Source organism: Leucoraja erinacea, chromosome 25, assembly GCF_028641065.1.
Source record: "Leucoraja erinacea ecotype New England chromosome 25, Leri_hhj_1, whole genome shotgun sequence".
Taxonomy (NCBI): Eukaryota; Metazoa; Chordata; class Chondrichthyes; order Rajiformes; family Rajidae; genus Leucoraja; species Leucoraja erinaceus.
The window spans coordinates 21,872,281-21,891,882 of NC_073401.1; the positions used below are offsets into that span (position 1 = coordinate 21,872,281).

Below are 19,602 nucleotides of genomic sequence, written 5' to 3' on the forward strand. Positions count from 1 at the left end.
CTTTGTCATGGTCTTTCATCGTTATCGTTCATAATTCAGCAAACTACTTTTTGTAGAAAATATGTAAATTTTCCTCCTATGGAAAAAATGAAAAGTGCAAGAATACTAATTATGGGATGTAGACACAAAATGCTGGAGTAATGTATGGAGAGAAGGAATGGGTGATGTTTCAGGTTGAAACCCTTCAGACTGATGTCAGGGGCAGGACAAAGAAAGAATGTAGGCGGAGACAGTATGGTGGAAGAATGGGGAAGAGGGAGGTGATGGAGAGAGGAAGCAAGGGCTACCTGAAGTTAGAAGTCAGTGTTCATACCGCTGGGGTGTAAACTGCCCAAGCGGAATATAAGGTGCTGTGTCTCCAATTTGCGTTGGGCCACACTCTGACAATGGAGGCAGCCCAGGACAGAAAGGCCAGATTGAGAATGGGAGGGGGAGTTGAAGTGTTGGGCCACCAGGAGATCAGCTTGGTTAAGACGGACTGAGTGGAGGTGTTCAGCGAAATGATTGCCGAGCCTGTGATTGGTCTCGTCGATGTAGATTATCGGATGAGGTATTGTCCCATGGGGCTGGCATATTAAGGTTGTATAATGGTATTCTGTCTTGAAGTGGTCTCAAGGTCACCAAGATTTCCTCAAGTCCCTCAAATTTGTCTGACACACACACACGCACGCGCGCACGCGCACACACACACACACACACACACACTGAAATAACTAATGGCTTGAGCAGCACTGATATAGTTTAGTTTCCATTTTATTTTCATGTCATGTAGAATGGATACTAGGCAGTACTAAATGTTATGACTCTATAGGTAGTTGTGTAAACAACAGGAATACTGCACATTATCTCAATGTCCACAATCTGTGCATTGAAGTGTGCATAAGTATAGATAGCACACTATTTACTTGTGAGAATTTTTATTTCATTAGTTGAATTAACAAGATGCAAACATATTGAAGAAAAAAATCATGCTTTTAGTTTTTACGATATGTTTTTGTTGGTTAAATAGTTAGAAATTGCCTCTGTTCGCTTTGTACATGGTGATAATATTGCTGCATCAACATTCACCAAAGGAGGTTGAACTAATGCAGGCGCTGAAGCAGCAGTGCCACCAGTACAACAGAAAGGTTTTGAGGATCTTGATGCACATTTGGCAAGTTTGCAGACGATCACCTTTTGAAATTGTGTAAAACATAGAAACATAGAAATTAGGAGTAGGCCATTCGGACCTTCGAGCCTGCACCGCCATTCAATATGATCATGGCTGATCATCCAACTCAGTATCCCGACCGTTCCTGCCTTCTCTCCATACCAAAACACCATTACAATAACAAGGGAGCGGAATGTTCTGGAGTGGAGACTTCATACTGTCTGAATTGTTTAAAGTGTGCAACTATACTGATATGTTTGTCTACAAGAAGTCGAACTTGGCAGATTTGTGACTTGTCAAAATGCTGCCAAAGCATTTATGTGCAAATGCCCTATTTTAAAGAATAATTATGTACAGTGAGGAGGAAGAGGGGATATATAGTGAGGAGGAAAGCTCAGTACTAATCGAAAGCTAAGAACTGTTACCAAAGACTTGCACAGAACAGCATTGGTCATTTACTTAGAAATCCTGTACTTTAGATATGCTCTATTGGGACATTACAATGGCACAGCGAAAGAGTGCTGCTTTACAGCGCCAGACACCCAGGTTCGATCCTGACCACAGGGTGTCGTCTGTTAAGAGTTTGCATGTTCTCCCTGTGACCATATTGGTTTTCCCCAAGTGCTCCAGTTTCCTCCCCCACTCAAATGCCATACAGTTTGGGCGTTAATTGGCTTGGGTAAAATTGTGAAAATTGAACCTAGTGTGTAGGATAGTGCTAAAGTGCCGGTTGATGGCTGGTTAGTGTGGACTCTGGGCTGAAGGCCTGTAACAACGCTGTATCTCTGAAGTCTAGTGAAGTAAGTGGATCTCCTGCCAAAAAAGTCACCAGCCCCAAATTTAATAGAAATTACAAATGCAGAAATGTCAGAAAGATAAACAATTTAATATTTTATAATTGCTTGTCTTCAGATGCTGATTGACCTGTTCAATGTTTCCCGTGTTACACGTGTCTAGAATTTGCAGATCAGATTGTGACAAGCATAATGGTGAGTCTGTCATTGTCGCCATTATGGAACAAATTGGACAGCAGCTTACAGCACCTGCACATAATCAGTCTAGAGATTGCTGTGCAATTTTCCTTGTGTGTTCACATGTTGTGCAACACCAGAACTTCTCCAATAAATTAAACATTGGAATCCATGTAAGGGCACAATATTGCAGTAATTTCCCACTAGATATGCACTATCTATGCAAAATAGATTGTGGCTTGTGTATCCATATATTAATGATTTAAAAAAAATATTGCAGTAAATCTTAACTAAAGCATGAAGGGCCAATCTGGCATTGAGAATGTAATTTTTTAGTTTTTTTTGCTCATTCCTTAGCAGCTTAATTACTGATTTATTATCATATTGAAGGGCCGAATGAACTACTCCTGCACCTATTGTCGAAGGTCTATAATGAAGATTGTTTACATAGTATAAAAATGTTTAAGTTTGTGCCTCTTTATATTGAGTTTGTTTTTCTTTACTTGATTTAGTTTGAATTTGGAACCTAAGACTAGCATGCAATTTGTCCAGCTGTAAACCTTCATAATTGTAACATTGACGCACTAATTAACTGGTTAGCTGCATGGTTGTCCTTGCCTGCAATTTATATTATATACGCAAGTGAGAGGAAAATAATGAAGTAATTTGGTGTATTTTTTATTGCACCTAGTGTATTATTTCATGTTGGTGATTTTGTGATCTAATTTCTTCCCTTCACCTCCTGCCCCTCCCTTTTGATCTGCTGTCTCGACTCCCCCCCCCCCCCCCCCCCCCCCCCCTCTTTCTGATTAAACAATTGCTTTATTTATCTGTATTGTTTGTCTATAAAAAGTGTTTGCTTTGCAATGAACTCCAATTCCTCCTGTGTACATTTTTTTTGATTTTTTACAGCTCAGCCCATGACAACGTGAATAAAGTTCGTGTGGCCATCAAAAAGATCAGCCCTTTCGAACACCAGACATACTGCCAGCGGACCTTGCGTGAGATTAAAATTCTGCTGCGCTTCAAACATGAGAATATTATTGGCATCAATGACATCATCCGAGCCCCCGCCATTGACCAAATGAAAGATGTGTATCCTGGTTATAAAATGTGTGATATAAAAAGCTAATATAATGGAGGGAAATGGTTAATTTATACAATGGGTCTGGAATAACAATCTAGATATACAAATTAAAATCCTATATGGTACTGAAAGTACAAGTTTAGTTAGTTAAATCTAGAATTTGTAACAAAAAAGCATAAATTTTTCGATGGTAATGTGAAATCACCCAATTGTTATAAAAATGCATGTTGGGATCTCCAGGAAGGAAATCTTGTCGTCTGACCTGGCCATTTGAGTAGGGCGCTCTTTAACTGTTTTCTGAAATGACGCTTAATCTGACCGTTTGTAACCGAATCACATTTCAATTTAAATGTAATTGAAAAGATTATCTGGCATAATCCAAGATACTGGATTAGGACGTGGCATAGTTATTTGCGCAGTGGACCTATGGACATTCTCCATACATTTTGTAGGAGGGTAGTTTCCAGATTGGGGAAGCTGTCATTCAGACCAATCATGCCTCGATCTAGCTGTATTCTCACAAATTGTACCATACAGCTAACGTCGTGTCATAATACTGATACCTTCCATTAGTAGGATAGATGCACATGAAGTCCATAGATGAGAGCTGTAGGACATGGGTGCTAACCTATAATAGGTCGTGTGTAGACCAGTGCTAGTTGTAAATCGACTTGATCTTATCCTTGCCAATCTACATTTTGCGGAGGCAGTTGTACATATTATTGTGGAGAATGTTCTGTTTCTGCATTATAGATCCGCTTGTGTGGTAGTGCAGCCATGCTAATTGATTCAGAATAAGATTACAGGACTGGGCACCCATGAGCTGCTATGAGCATCATTAGCAACAAAATCATATTTCAAACACAATCTATCCACGAGGCATGATATATCGGTAGCGCAGCGGTAGAGTTGCTGCCTTACAGCATCAGGGACCCGAGCTGGTGGAGCTGCTGCCTCAGCACCAGAATCCAGGGTTCGATCCTGACCCTGGATGTTGTCTGTGTAGAGTTTAAATTTTCTCCCTGTTGGTTTCCTCTCGGTGCTCTGCTTTCCTCCAACTTCCCAACAAAGTACAGGCTTGTAAGATAACTTACCTCTGTAAACTGCCCCTTGTATTTGTGTAGGACATGGAAGTGGAATAACATAGAACTAGTTTGAAAGGGTGATCAATGGTCGAAGTGGGCTCAGTGAGCCATAGGGCCCGTTTCTATGCTGTATCTTTCAATCAATCAAACAACCAGAAGGACACTCGGCAACCATACCCAGAGCACCTGTACTTTCCAAGTACCAGCTCTCATCTCCCAGTTGTCAGCCATTTTAATTCTCAATCCCATTCCCACACCTCTTGTCTGACCTTGGCCTGCTCTGATGCCACTTTTTGGTCAAATGCAGCTGGAGGAATTACATAACTTATTAACCTTGGCTAGTCTGCAACCCAATGTATGAAGATTGAATTGTCCCGTTTCAGATAACCGGCATCCACCCTCAGCTGCATGTTTGAATCCCTGCTGTACATGAAAGTAAAACAGCGTTTTGAATTCTTGGGTGTTGGTGAAAAGCATGTATAATTTCTTCAATCTTCCTTGATCTACAAGGAAACTGATTGGGGTTTTGTGTGATTCCATTCATTTAACTAATTGAGGAAAATTCATCTGGATAGTTGTGAACCTGTGGAATTCTCTGCCACAGAAGGCAGTGGAGGCCAATTCACAGGATGTATTCAAGAGAGAGAGAGATATAAGCTAACTAAATCAAGATATGGGGGAAAGCAGGATCAGGATACTGATTCTGTATGATCAGCCATGATCATATTGAATGGCAGGCTGGCTGGAAGGGCCTACTCCAGCACCTATTTTCTATGTATCTATGTAAATGTTATCCATTAGACTTGTTTTACAAAGTGATATTGCATAAATAGAGAATGTTACTGAACCTGAGGTTCAAGTAAAATAGTAAATTCATGAGTTTCATTTTCCAGTACGTTGCACATGTTTAACAATGAGGTATTCCACAGTGAGAATGTTGGTCTGGCTTCCTTGACTTTATTTCCAGGTACATTGTACAGGATCTGATGGAAACCGACCTCTATAAACTGCTGAAGACTCAGAACCTTAGCAATGATCACATCTGTTACTTCCTGTATCAGATTCTCCGCGGGTTAAAGTACATCCACTCTGCCAATGTCCTTCATCGGGATCTCAAACCATCCAACCTCTTGCTCAATACTACCTGTGACCTGAAGGTTAGTATCATTTCATCCGATGTTTTTAAACACAAATTACATTGGGTTGAAAGAAATTAAATGAGGTGAAATTTTGGAATGCTAGAAACACTGGCTATTCTACGGGCACTGCACTACTATTTGGCTGTCCCCTCAAACTAGATTATTATTTGTGCATGTTTAAGAAATAGTGTAGGAGGAAGTGTTTCACACCTATCATTGATGCTAGTTGTGAGAAAGGATGGAACTTTATTTTACTTATTCACAGGATGTGGCTACTGCTTGCAGTACATCCATTTATAGGCCTTCAATTGTTCTTGAGATGGTGGTGAGCCACCTAGAACCACTAATGTTAGTATAGTGAAGGGGCTACAATAGGGCTCTTTAATGGGGAGTTCCAGAATTTTGGCACAGTGATGGAGTCGGGAGGGAAGAGTGTGAAATGTTTCAGAGTTAGAGCTAGGTGTGTTCTGCAATGGAATGAAATAGTGGCTGAAGGAGTAGACTGGCAGATTAACACAATACCAACATGTATCTTTTTATGATGTTTAACCAGGGTTGGGGGGTTAGATTTTGGAGGGGTAGAAGCGTGGTGGTGATTAGTTGGTTGGTGATTGCTTGGATTTAGCAACAAAGTGCAGTAAAAGTGATTATTATTAAAGGGGGTGAAGCAATTACAATTGACTAATGTAGCTGGGACATGTTGGCCGGTGTGGGCAAGTTGGGCTAAGGGCTTGTTTCCACACTGTATCACACTCTGTGACTGAGTATTTGAATCGGTAAAGTTAGCAAAGACAATTTTGGAGCAGTTGTACATGGGTTCACAGAGCATAGTGAATTGGTTTGGAAAAATGCAGCTACAACTAGCTACAGTAAAACTGAATCTGTTGTCATTGTGACTTTTGTGTCAGACTAGCTGTTTATTTGAACTATTGGTTATTATTCCCATTAATAGCCCCAAATAATTTTAATTAGTTTGAAGATGTTACAAATTGTGCATTAATTTTGCCAATGGACATGAGATTAAAGTTGGGAGAAACGGCCCTGGTGATGGGCGTTATGATCTAGGCGAATGTACGAATAATAAAGTAATGAGTCAAATGCGGAATCATTGGGATTTCTAAACAATTATAATGGACTGGGCTTTACGGTACATAGGTTATGGAAAATAAAAATGTATATGGCAAGGATTTGAAGGGGTGATGGGCGAGAATCCTGAAAGGAATACATTTTTTCCAATTCCTCACAAGGAATTAGTGCTGAATTTAGTTATGGAAAATGAAATACAGCATGTTTCTTTGCCAGGCCTTTTTTCTGGAATGGCTTCACATTGTTAATATTTTCAGCAGTCACCATTAATTACGCTAATCGTATTTACCAGCACTTGATCCGTAGCTTTCTGTGCCTTGGTGATTCAAATGCTTGTTTAAATACTTAAATGTTTTTGTACCTGTCTCCATCACTATTTGGTACCGCTTTCCAGGTTCCAACTACCTGCTGGATGGAAATAAATTCCCTCTGATCCCTCCCAGACCTCTGTTGCCTTTCACTAAACGTATGCCCTCTACTTTTGGATTTCTCTGCAATGGATTAAAGTTACTATCCTTTCACTTTTCCACTTTTCCCTTCCTAATCTTGTATACCTCCGTCAGCCTCTTCCATGCCAAACTAAATCAGCCAATTCACTCTCTCCTCGTGTCTGAAGTACTTTATCCCAGTCAATATCCTGAAGAAAATATCTTCTGTACCCTCTTCAATGCAATCATGTCTTTCCTGCAGTGGTGACCATAAAACACTGGAGCAGAATTTGGCCAACAAGCCCGTCAAATCTGTTCTGCCATTTAATTAAATGTCCTGACTTGTTTCACGGGCGTGTAATTGAACCAAAGATGACATTAGGGCAGGTTACTTATAACTTGAGCAAAGCCATTGAGTTTTAGTTTAGAAGTGGATTGGAGAGGTAGGAAGAGATGGGAATGAATCATTGACATTGAGGGCTGAGTAGTAGTGGCTGGGTGCTAATGAAACACTAATTCTCCATTTTGCAGGTGGGAGGAAGTTTTGTTGATAAGGGAGAGTGAGAACATAAAATATATAACACAACTGTAATGAAAGTTGGAAGCTGGACATTTAGCGGGAGAGCATTGGAATGTATGTTGAAGGTTGCAATGAACATGAAAGCTTTCAGTTGAGCTCAACTAGACATGATGTGGCTGATAAAATGGCAGTGGGATTGAAAGGGGTGGGGGGGGATGGATGGAGATCTGTCATTTTGGGTTGGAAGCACAATAAAAAGGTTAAATGGTGTTAAGATTGCATTATACGACTTCCAACTTCAGATAGTGGCCAAGAAAAGGTAACTTTGTTAGTGATCCTTGAACTTTTCTTTAGAAGTCATGCAATTCCAACTTGTTGGTTGCCACAGTTCATCATGCAGTTTGTTATACAAGTTCAGAAAAGACCAACCTGCCATTCTTTACAGTGGGTCACTGTGGACTTTGACAATAGTTCAGACTAGGGTGTGCCACCTAAAATGGAATTCTAAGAGCAGAAATTTGACAAAACACCCATTAAGGACCTATTCAGCTTTTGATTTTTTTTCTCTGTCCCTAAAGTATGCTTGAAGCGAATCCTATTTCTTGGGTGAATATTGATATTCAAACCCTAATCCAAATGAACAGGTGATTTAATTTAAAAAAAAAAAAAAAAAAAAAAAAAGTTTTTTAGACGGTTTTGAGACTTGTGAGCCTACGATTTATCCTGTGAATAATTCAGTTTGTTTTTAGAGTGCGGGAACAACACTCTAGAAAACAAAATTTGGCTGATGCAGCGTCAGTTTAATGACACATTCACGTTGGGCTTGATATAATCCACTATTGAATCGGCAACAAAATACAGCTGCAACGCAAATCGCCTTCCCTATGATTTCTTATTGGTTCTAACACTTATGGAATGTTTAATTGCTAGATTCACATGATGTTGCCCAATGGTTATATTGTTGTTGATATAGTGCACTTAAACTGATATGCATCACCATAAGAGCAGGAACTAGACTGCTTAGTTCAACACATCTAATTGAATAGTTTGTGTATATAAGAATAAAATAATGTGTTTATCCATTTGGCATTAAAATGGAGGTACATTATGACTTGGTTGCCAGCTAAACAGTAAAACTGAAGGTTCACATGAAAATATAAAAAAATTATAATGTTTTACTGTTTGTCCAACCTAGAGTGACATAAGACGAATCTCTGAACTGTTCAGGTATATTGTATCTCAACCGTGGACTGAATAGAATCCTTAAATAATTCAATAAGAAGCAAAAACTTCAAGAGTCAAGAGAGTCAAGAGTCAATTTAATTGTCATTTGGACCCCTGGAGGTCCAAACGAAATGCCGTTTCTGCAGCCATACATTACACACAAATAGACCCCAGACACAACATAATTACATTTTACATAAACATCCATCACATAGCTGTGATGGAAGGCCAAAAAAACTTATCTCTCCACTGCACTCTCCCCCCCCCCCCCCCCGATGTCAGAGTCAGAGTCAAAGTCAAAGCCCCCGGCTGGCGATGGCGATTGTCCCGCGGCCATTGAAGCCACGCCGGGTGGTGCGAGGTCGCACACCGGGTCTTGGTGTTGGAGCCCCCGGTGTGCGCTCGCAAAGTCCCGCGGCCATTCCAGCCGCGCGGGGCAGTGGTGTCAGGCCCCGCTCCAGGAGCTCTTCAACCCCGCAACACGGGCGGGAGAATTCGCCGTTGCAGGAGCCCCGAAAAGCGGTCTCCCTCCAGGGATCCGCGGGCTCCCGGTGCCGCCGTCCGCAGACCCGCAGTAGCAGCCTCCGACTCAGCAGCAGCAGCAGCAGCAGCGGCGGCAGCAGCAGCAGCAGCAGCGCTCCTCCACCGCTCCACCCGCTCCGGTCTCGGCCAGCTCCGCGACGGCAACGGTGAGTCGGCACCAGAGTCCCCGGCTTCTTCCCGTTGGAGGCCGCTCCTCGTTGCGGCCCCAACGACAACGGAAACCCGACGAGAAAAGGTCGGGTCTCCAGTGCAGGGAGAGATTCAAAAGTTTCCCCCCCCCCCCACCCCACCCCCACCCCCCCATACACACACACCCCAACATAAAATAACAAAAACTACATAAAAACACAGACAAAAAAATAATAAAACACGGACAGGCTGCAGAGGCCTCTGCTGACCATAGTCAACCGGAACTTGCTGGAAACAATAAATTGGTTTGTTTTTTTCATGGCACTGGACCAGAATTCTGTTTGGATATTTCTTCTTCAATCGGTGCTGAACCTATATTGCGTGGTGTCTCTTGCTGCTGCAATGGGAAAGTTGCCAGGCTGCTACAGTGGCTTCCATAATGTTTGGGACAAAGACCCATAATTTATTTATTTGCCTCTGTACTCCACAATTTGAGATTTGTAATAGAAAAAAAATCACATGTGGTTAAATTGCGCATTGTCAGATTTTAATAATGGCCATTTTTATACATTTTGGTTTCACTATGTAGAAATGACAGCAGTGTTTATACATAGTTCCCCCCCCCCCCCATTTCAGGGCACCATAATATTTGGGTCACAGCAATGTCATGTAAATGAAAGTAGTCATGTTTAGTATTTTCTTGCATATCCTTTGCATGCAATGACTGCTTGAAGTCTATGATTCATGGACATCACCAGTTGCTGGGTATCTTCTCTGGTGATGCTCTGCCAGGCCTGTATTGCAGCCATCTTCAGCTCATGCTTGTTTTGGGGGTTTATCCCCTTCAGTTTTCTCTTCAGCATATAAAAGGCAGGCTCAATTGGGTTCAGATCGGATGATTGACTTGGCCACTCAAGAATTGACCATTTTTTAACTTTGAAAAACTCCTGAATAGTGTTTCTGATCTGTCGGACAGGTATTAGGAAATTTTCCTTTAATATAAAGAGAATTCTTCTGTCATCATCTGAGGAAGTCTTCCTTGGCCTGCCAGTCCCTTTGCGATTAGTAAGCTCACCAGTGCTCTTGCTTCTTAATGATGTTCCAAGCAGTTGATTTTGGTAAGCCTAAAGTTTGGCTGATGTCTCTAAATGGCCTGTCCGACTTGGGCGTCATTTGTGCGTAATTTACGCTACATCATTTACGCTTCACGACGCGCGCATGGTGATGTCGGCAGTGACGCGCGGTCATGCTCGGCGCCCAAGGATTTTGGGATGTACAAAATCTTCGCGCGCCATCTGCGTAACGTGCAAGTGACGCCCAAGTGGGACAGGCCCTTAACAGTTTTATTCTTGTTTCTCAGTCTCATAATGGCTTCTTTGACTTTCATTGGCACAACTTTGGTCCTCATGTTGATAAAACAGCAATAAAAGTTTCCAAAGGTGATGGAAAGACTGGAGGAAAGACTAGATGCAGAGAGCTCTCTTATACCTGCATTAAGGAAGCATTTAAACACATCTGAGCAATTACAAACGGGACGCGCAATCCCGTTTATATCAAGGGGATGATGGTGGAAAGGGTCAAAAACTTCAGATTTCTGGGCGTGCACATTTCCGAAGATCTTTCCTAGTTCCAGCACACTGATGCAATTATAAAGAAAGCACATCAGCGCCTCTACTTCTTGAGAAGACTACGGAGAGTCAGTATGTCAAAGAGGACTGTCTCTAATTTCTACAGGGGCACAGTAGAGAGCACGCTGACTGGTTGCATCGTGGCTTGGTTCGGCAACTTGAGCGTCCAGGAGCGGTAAAGGATGCAGAAAGTTGTAACCACTGCCCAATCCATCATCGGCTCTGACCTCCCCACCATCGAAGGGATCTATCGCAGTCGCTGCCTCAAAAAGACAGCCAACATCATCAAGGACCCACACCATCCTGGCCACTCACTCATCTCTCCGCTACCATCAGGCAGAAGGTACAGAAGCCTGGAATCTGTTACATCCAGGTTCAGGAACAGTTCTTCCCCTCAGCCATCAGGCTATTAAACATGCCAACAAACAGACTGAACTGTAACAGCCTATTGCACTTTATCTGCTTATTTATGTGTATATTGAACTGAACTGTTCTGTATTTTTGCTTACAATATTCTGTGCTGCAGCAAGGAAGAATTTCATTGTCCTATCTGGGACACATGACAATAAACTCACTTGACTTGACAAACACCTGTGAAGCCCTGTGTCCGAAACATGATGGTGCCCAGAAATGGGGGGACCATGGAAAACACAGCTATGATTTCTACATGGTGAAACCAAAATGTATAAAAATGGCTATTATTAAATTCTGACAATGTGCACTTTAACCACATGTGATTTTTCTTTCCTATTACAAATCTCAAATTGTGGAGTAGATAAGCAAATAAATATAAAGATGGATCTTTGTCCCAAACATTATGGAGGGCCTGTAGCAACCATGTTGGTGCAGCCTCCAGGCTGCCTATTCCGTGTAATTGTCACTACATTTTGGGCATCTTCACCTCCACTTACAGTCACTCTGATTTTTCAATTCGTGAATGAGCTGTATCAGCTAACAAAGCTGTGTGCCTTCTGGGTTTCTTGGCTCCATCTCAGCACATTAAAACAGGCATAATTAGTGTTGGAAACCTATAGCTGTAAAGCATTGAATCTCACTTGTCACTATCCATCCAATCAAGACTTTAGTTTTAATAGAAGTGTCGGATGGGGACGGTGCAGAGAATGTGTTTTGTGTAAATCTCTAGAGGTTGTGATAGATGGTGCTTGGACACACTAAAGCCTTAAACTGTGACTCGGGCATTAAGCGCAAACCAGCTTGCATAAAGGTTTGTAGCTCGGGTATAGTGCAAGTGTATGAATAATATTTTTGTTTTAACTCCATTTGCAGATCTGCGACTTTGGACTGGCTCGTGTTGCTGATCCAGACCATGATCACACTGGGTTCCTGACAGAGTATGTTGCTACCCGTTGGTACCGGGCACCTGAGATTATGCTCAACTCCAAGGTGAGCTTTTGGGTTGTTTGTCTTTAATCTTAACTCTTAAGAGTAGATTTATGCACGAGTGAGAGCCTTTGCAAACATGGTGAATGTTTTGTTCAAGTGTATCTTGTTTTACTTTTCATTCTTAATCAAGCATTGACCAAAAAAACATGGACTCTAAGCTACTATGTTGCTTTACACTTCCACAGCGACACAAATTACAAATAATCTATTGTGAACTCCAATATATTGTAAATTGGACATAATTTTTCCAATCGACTGTAAATACCTGTGGCCTAAATTGGGAAAGTATAGTTGAAAATGTAGACTATTAAATGGGATTCTGCCTTCCTGCATGTTCTGGTCCATGGTCAGCCTCTATTCCTATCTAGGCTTACATACACATTGGGTATAATTTCTGATAGCTATCCAATCCTTACCGTTTGTGCATTATAATGCCCGCCTATCACAAAGATATTGTCACGATATATAAATAGCTTATGAATGCTGAATTTGCCGCTGAGGAGGGTTTCTTGGATGTCCATATTGTACTATGTAGGTGCATGGGGAAGATGTCAGGTGCTGGAAGTGATTTGTCTTCCACACTAGGTGCAATCAGGCAGAGGCTGTTGGAGTGACTCTTGGGCACAAGTCAAAGACATTGAAATTCAGCTGAATTACTTCTCCGTAACAGTCGTCCAACTGTGTGACTTCCCCGTGGATGAAATAATTCTGCTGTACTTTATAAACTTGTGCAGCCCCATTGTCTTGAAAATGTACGGTTGTGTGAAGCCAATTCTCAACGGTTTTAATGTTGCTTTTATATGTTTGTCTCATCAACTGTCAGTGAGAGACTAACCTAATCATTTATGTGCCTTGTTGGTTGTTCAGAATTACTATAATTAATTCTGAACACGGAGGGTATCTTTTTGTTTTGTTTCAAGTGAACTGGCTGCTTCTTTGTGAAAACCTCTACAGCTTGGATAATATACGGCATGTTCTTGTTGCAGGGCAAAGCATCCCTCTGTGGGTCACCAATGGTCCCCAAAAGCACTGAGATAATTACAGTCAGCAAATATGGTTGATATGTGGTTGATCCGGGGGGGGAGGAGAGGAGAGAGAGGGGGGCAAATGCATAACTTCAAGTATGATCACTAGAAATCAAAATTGTGCTTAAAATATGCCCTGGTCAGCAGCTGAGATGAGATGAATAGACTGTGCTTTAGGTGCCATGTTTGTGAGTAACCCCATTAAAAGTTTGTCTTTCTACTGCAGGTGTGCAGTATTTTTTTAACTTTAATGCATTCAACGGTATGTTAAGTTTGGTCTGGTGCTTCCATATGAGCTGAAATAGGAGGAAAGGTAATGAATGTATGTTTATTAATTAAGTTGATACCACACACTGGAAATTTACTGTAACAACCCGATATGCATCCGGCAGAAATGTGTCACAGAGAACACACAAACGACACATGGGGGGTGAGGTTCGAACCTAGTTTGTGTAGGTGTAACAATGTCCATGCAAAGTTAAACTTATCTATAAGCCTCTGATGCTTCAGAGAAAATAATCCAAATTAGTCCAACTTCACCTTGTAGCTGATGTCCTCTATTCCGGGCAGCTTTCTGGTCAACCTCTTTTGCATCCTCTCAAAAGCCTCCACATCTTTTGTGTAATGGGTGTATGAAGATGTATAAATACTGAGTCGTTCAGCTTCGTATACACATTCTTTGTTAGCAGAACACATAGACTGAATACACATAACTGTTGTAGGTTCAAGCTCCTAGACGATTCTGAAGAATAGCCGAATTGGTACACTAGATGACGTAGTAGAAACCCGAACTGGATTACGCATCGGGTGTACAACAGTAAAAACCAGACATGGATCAAATAAGCTAATAATGATTGATCTACAATGGGGTGACTCGAACTTCACAAATACTCAATCCAAAAGTGGCCCAACCAAAGTCCTGTACAGCTGCAACATGGCTTCCTGATTCTGATACTCAATGCCCTAACCTGTGGTGGCAAGCATACCATACATTTATTTACTACTTGTTTGTTTGTGGTCATATTCTGGAAGCTATGTACTTGACCCCAAGATCTCTCCACACCAATGCTGTTCAGACCTTTTCCATTAACTGTATACTTTACTCTTTAATTCAACATCACAAAGTGTAACATTTGCTCCGATTAAACTCCCATCTGTCATTTCTCTGCCCATTTCTGTAGCTGATTTGTATCCCGCTGTATACTTTGACATTGGGCACTAATTGCAATGTATTTTTACCCATTTTACCAATTTCGTGAGACCCAAGTTGCCATTATCCTGGTTTTACACTTTAATCATCTTAATCGCAATTTATTAGCCAGGTATGTTTTGTAACATACAAATAATTTGATTAGACATAGTCATATCAATAAAAAGCAACAATACACACAAAATACATTTTAACATAAACATCCACCACAGTGACTCCTCCTTTAGAGATACACCGTGGAAACAGGCCCACGTACACTAGGATATCTTGTGCTGCGCCACTGTGCCTCCAGAGACCCGGGTTCGATCCCGACTACGGGTGCTGTCTGCACAGAGTTTGTACTTTCTACCTGTGTTCACGTGGGTCTTTGGGTGCTCTGGTTTCCTCCCAAACTCCGAAGACATACAGGTTTGTAGGTTAATTGGCTTCGGTAAAATTGTCCCTGGTGCGTAGGATAGTGTTAGTCTGTGGGGTGATCAGTTCGCCACGGACTCAGTGGGATGAAGGGCCTGTCATCGCGCTTTCTCTACAAGAAAGACCATTGTACTACACCGTCGTAAAATCCAATTCATGAGACAATCTCAACCAGATGGCTTGTTCAAGAACAGAATAGATAAGGACAAGAACAATTTGTTTTTCTGCAGATACTAATGTCCAAGTCTAAAAGGCTTATAAATTTATAGGAGCATTAGAGCTTTCTGCAACCAATTAGCTGTTCCAATTTTATCTTATGGATACACATCATTTTATCACTGCACTTTATTGTGGCTTCTGTTGCCAATCTGCTTTATAATTAGCATGGCAAGGATAGCTTTGCATAATACAGCTAACTACAGAACAGTTATAATAACAAGTGAATAGGGGGTAGTGATGCTTAAGATATTGGGTTAATTCCTAAACTACTGGAAATCTGAATCCTGCTTGATCTACATTTATAATTCAATTCTAATGCATGAATCTGTTATCTTGCAGGGTTATACCAAGTCAATTGATATCTGGTCAGTCGGCTGTATCCTGGCTGAGATGCTCTCCTGTAGACCTACTTTCCCAGGCAAGCACTATTTGGACCAGCTCAATCATATCCTTGGTAAGAAACAGTACCACCTTTGAATTTGTAAATGAAGGCATTGGATTTTCATTTTCTTTTAAAGGAAGATAACTGATAGCTCCTACAGTGTTTAACTTGGTCAAGTTCTTTGAAGTGCACAAAGCTGAGGGGTGATTTTAGAGGGGTGTAAAATCATGAAGAGAATAAATAAGAAACCTGAGGGGCAATGTTTTTCATGCAGAAGATGATGGATATATGGGAAGAGCTACTGGAGGAGGTAGTTGAGGCAGGTAAAATAAGTGTTAAAAACATTCGGGCAGGTACACAGATAGGAAAGATTTGGAGGAATAAAAGGCCATTCATGGGCTGATGGGACCAGCTCAGATGGGCACCTTGGTCAGCATGGACGAGTTGGGCCGAACATTCTGTTTCCATGCTATATGACTCAAGGTACTTTAGTGTGGGTTTTATCTACATCAAACAATAAATTTAGTTACTGAACTGTGCAAATAATCCTTTCCATTTCTTGTCTTAACAAAATTGTTATCCTGGTAACAAAAGTCCACCTAAAATCGCATTTGTTTTTAGGTATTCTTGGCTCTCCTTCTCCAGAGGACCTGAACTGTATAATTAATGTCAAAGCCAGAAACTACCTGCAATCTCTGCCACACAAGAACAAAGTTCCCTGGAACAGGCTGTTCCCCAAAGCTGATGTAAAAGGTAAGATTTAGCAGAAGAGGCGATTCAGATTCGTGAAAATATGCTTACATTGCTCGTTTGAAGTGAGACTTGAAAGAATTTAGAAATTGTTGCAGAATGCAAAAAGGTATGCCCAAACTCAGTTTTTTGCAGAGAAGAATAGTAAATGTGTATGAGCCATATTTTATATGGTCCAGGGTGAAAATGTATGTAATATACAGTGCTCAGGTGGTGATATTTTAGTAGCTAAAATTCGTTAGCGTTGTACCGTTGATGACTTGCGTTACAGTTACACTCTTATGTTGCATAAACAGTGCCCTCCATAAAGTTTGGGACAAAGATCCATCATTTATTTATTTGCCTCTGTACTCCACAATTTGAGATACTATGTATAAACACTGCTGTACTTTCTACATGGTGAAACCAAAGTGTATAAAAATGGCCTTCAGTAAAATCTGACAATGTGCACTTTAACCACATGTGATTTATTTTCTATTACAAATCTCAAATTGTGGAGTACAGAGGCAAATAAATAAACGATGGGTCTTTGGCCAAAACATTATAGAGGGCACTGTAGTGTTCCAAGATTCATACCATGCCAAGTGTACCAGCGACTTGACCATTTAGCGAACCAACCTTTAAAATCCACAGAAATATAAAGTAAAATGCTGGGAATATTGTGTTGCGAAATATATTACAGGCTGGTAAACATTCATCAGAACACCAAGGAATTAATACTTAGTTCCACTTGAGCAACAACATTGGCTTATTTCCCATCCTTCTATTTTCAACACACTATTGTGACCCAGCTGAAATTCATTAAATTCTGGGGCCTTCCTCTGCTCAATGATTTGATTCCATAGTCAATTCATGAATTGGTATCTCTTTCCTTTCTCAATCAGTTATAGAAGGACTTCAGTAATGTATATTCATGTGCAACGTTTGATCTTTTTTTAAATTTAAAAGTTAGCATTGTGCATGTGGAAAAAGATAGCTATCTGACAAATGTTCCACACTGATTTACCTCTCCCATTCATTTTTTTGACAAGCAAGAGAAACCTCCTGACAATCGGGTGTACTACTAAAAAATCTTTTTTTTCCCCAACTGTTCCAGGCTGGAACTTTATTATATAAGCTGAAACCACAGTTGGCTTATATAATAAGGGACCACACTACATGCATGGCACGCTGGCAAACAGGCCAAATGGCATGCTTGCAGGTGACATGGTGTAAAAGGCTGGAGTAATCTCAAATGCAAAATTTTGCTCTGTATTTTAGAGCCTCAAATACTGCATTTGGGAAGGTTGAGGGTTGCTTTGTCTTTGGTTAAAAAAACTTCTCTTCCCCAACACATCATTTCCACTTTCTGCATTGATGGGATTGTAGAGAAAAGGCCAGTTTTACTCAACACACTACCTTGGCAGTATGGTTGTCACTCCATGTTGCCCCAAATTAAGTAATGCAAATATGTCAATTTTGCTTTAAGTTTGTTTCTCATTATGTGGGACTGAATTCTTGACACTGGAAGTATTTTATCAAGTCAGCTTTACTCCTCTGATGCACAGGTACATTGTGCAATCTAATTCAACTCTGCCACTGGGTAAATACCAATTTGAGATGTCAAGACACTGTGGCCTTCATTACAAGTTTCACAAAGACATGGAGAGAAGCAAAGAAGAGTCAGTTGATAATGTACATCACAGAAATCCAGTGACTTGAAAACGGTGACTTAATGCTGATAATCTCGTTATTAAAAATAGAATAAGATGAGGAAAATGTGGCAACATAATGTTACAGTTGTCAAATAAGAAATGTGCTGACATTAATTTTGATGTATAATGTTTTCTTTTCACTGCAGCTCTGGATTTATTGGATAAAATGTTGACCTTCAACCCACATAAGAGGATTGAAGTGGAGGCAGCTCTTGCTCACCCTTACCTTGAACAATACTATGACCCCAGTGATGAGGTAGGACATGACACAGTTTGACTTTCATTTTGGGAATGTATTAACAGCTGTAGGAACTGCTTAAGATGGGAGAGTGAATTTGATTTGGTCTTACTAATTGTGTCTTGGTCTGGGGATGTACATTGGAACTTGAATAGTTTAAGGAGGTCGTTGAAAGGCCGTGTTTAATAAAGTTAATGGTGTGACTATTAGATAAAAATAAGATTAGCATCCAAAGAGCAAAACCAAGTCGATGACCTTCAATGAAAAGAGAAAATATTTTTTCAGCAAAAGGAGGTGGGGTATAGTGTCGTATAAAATGAAGCAAGATGTTACAGAGAAAACTAGAGGAAAAAGGAAATGTAAGGAGTAATCCTGTAATTATTAGTATTAATAATTACTGTATTATTAGTAATAATAATGACTAATGATTAAGGTTAAAAAACAGAATTTACATTATGAAAATCTGAAATAACATGAGATCAGGCCAGGGTGTAGGTCTTTATTGATATAGGTTGAGGCAGCTGAATGGTTTCCTCCACAGTGGTGAACACGTCCGTGGTACATTGCTTAGCAATGCAGTTTGATCTATGGACACATTGTGTTTTTTGATTTTTTGATTTTGTGTCTTTGGAGCGATTTCTATCTTTAATTTATGCATTTGCCCTTATTATTTATTTTTCTCCGACTATGTTTTTTTTCTCTTCTGTTAATTTTTGTAAGGTGTCCTTGAGACTTTGAAAGGCGCCCGAAGATTTTAATATTGATAAATGTATTGTGATTTTATGTCCTGTAAGGTGTCCTTGGGTGTCCAGAAAGGCGCCAGCAAATAAAATGCAATATTATTATTATTATTATTATTATTTCATCTGCAGCAGGTGCAATGTTAAATAATTTGGTGTTTTTGAGGGGTGGGACCTTGAAGCAAATGAGGCTATTTTATTTGCTATTATGTAATTTCAGCCTATTGCAGAAGCACCCTTTAAGTTTGACATGGAGTTGGATGACCTACCCAAGGAGAAGCTCAAGGAGCTGATTTTTGAAGAGACGGCCAGATTTCAACCACATTATCAGCATTCCTAAACTACAAGCACCCTTGCATACAGGTAACCTTCAACATGCTTGAGTGTAGAAAGATGATTAAACACCCGAGGGCTGTATAAATATTCTATTGCAAACCAAAAGTAAATCTATCTTGCTCAACTTTGTGACCTTCCGAAGGAGGTTCAGTTGCTGGTTGATATCTTAATACGCAACGCTTTATAAGATTTAGTATTCA

The 19,602-nt window shown here is 40.5% G+C and overlaps 1 protein-coding gene across 1 annotated transcript in view; it reads left to right on the forward strand.

Annotated features, from left to right (window-relative positions):
* Positions 1–19,602, forward strand: part of mapk1 (mitogen-activated protein kinase 1) — a 51,889-nt gene that overhangs the window by 26,850 nt on the left and 5,437 nt on the right. Inside the window, exons 2-8 of the mRNA XM_055655151.1 lie at positions 3,034–3,216; positions 5,261–5,450; positions 12,278–12,394; positions 15,602–15,716; positions 16,266–16,397; positions 18,235–18,344; positions 19,287–19,429. Coding sequence (XP_055511126.1) covers positions 3,034–3,216; positions 5,261–5,450; positions 12,278–12,394; positions 15,602–15,716; positions 16,266–16,397; positions 18,235–18,344; positions 19,287–19,406 — 967 coding nt within the window. The 3' untranslated portion in view covers positions 19,407–19,429. The remainder of the gene's footprint in view (positions 1–3,033; positions 3,217–5,260; positions 5,451–12,277; positions 12,395–15,601; positions 15,717–16,265; positions 16,398–18,234; positions 18,345–19,286; positions 19,430–19,602) is intronic.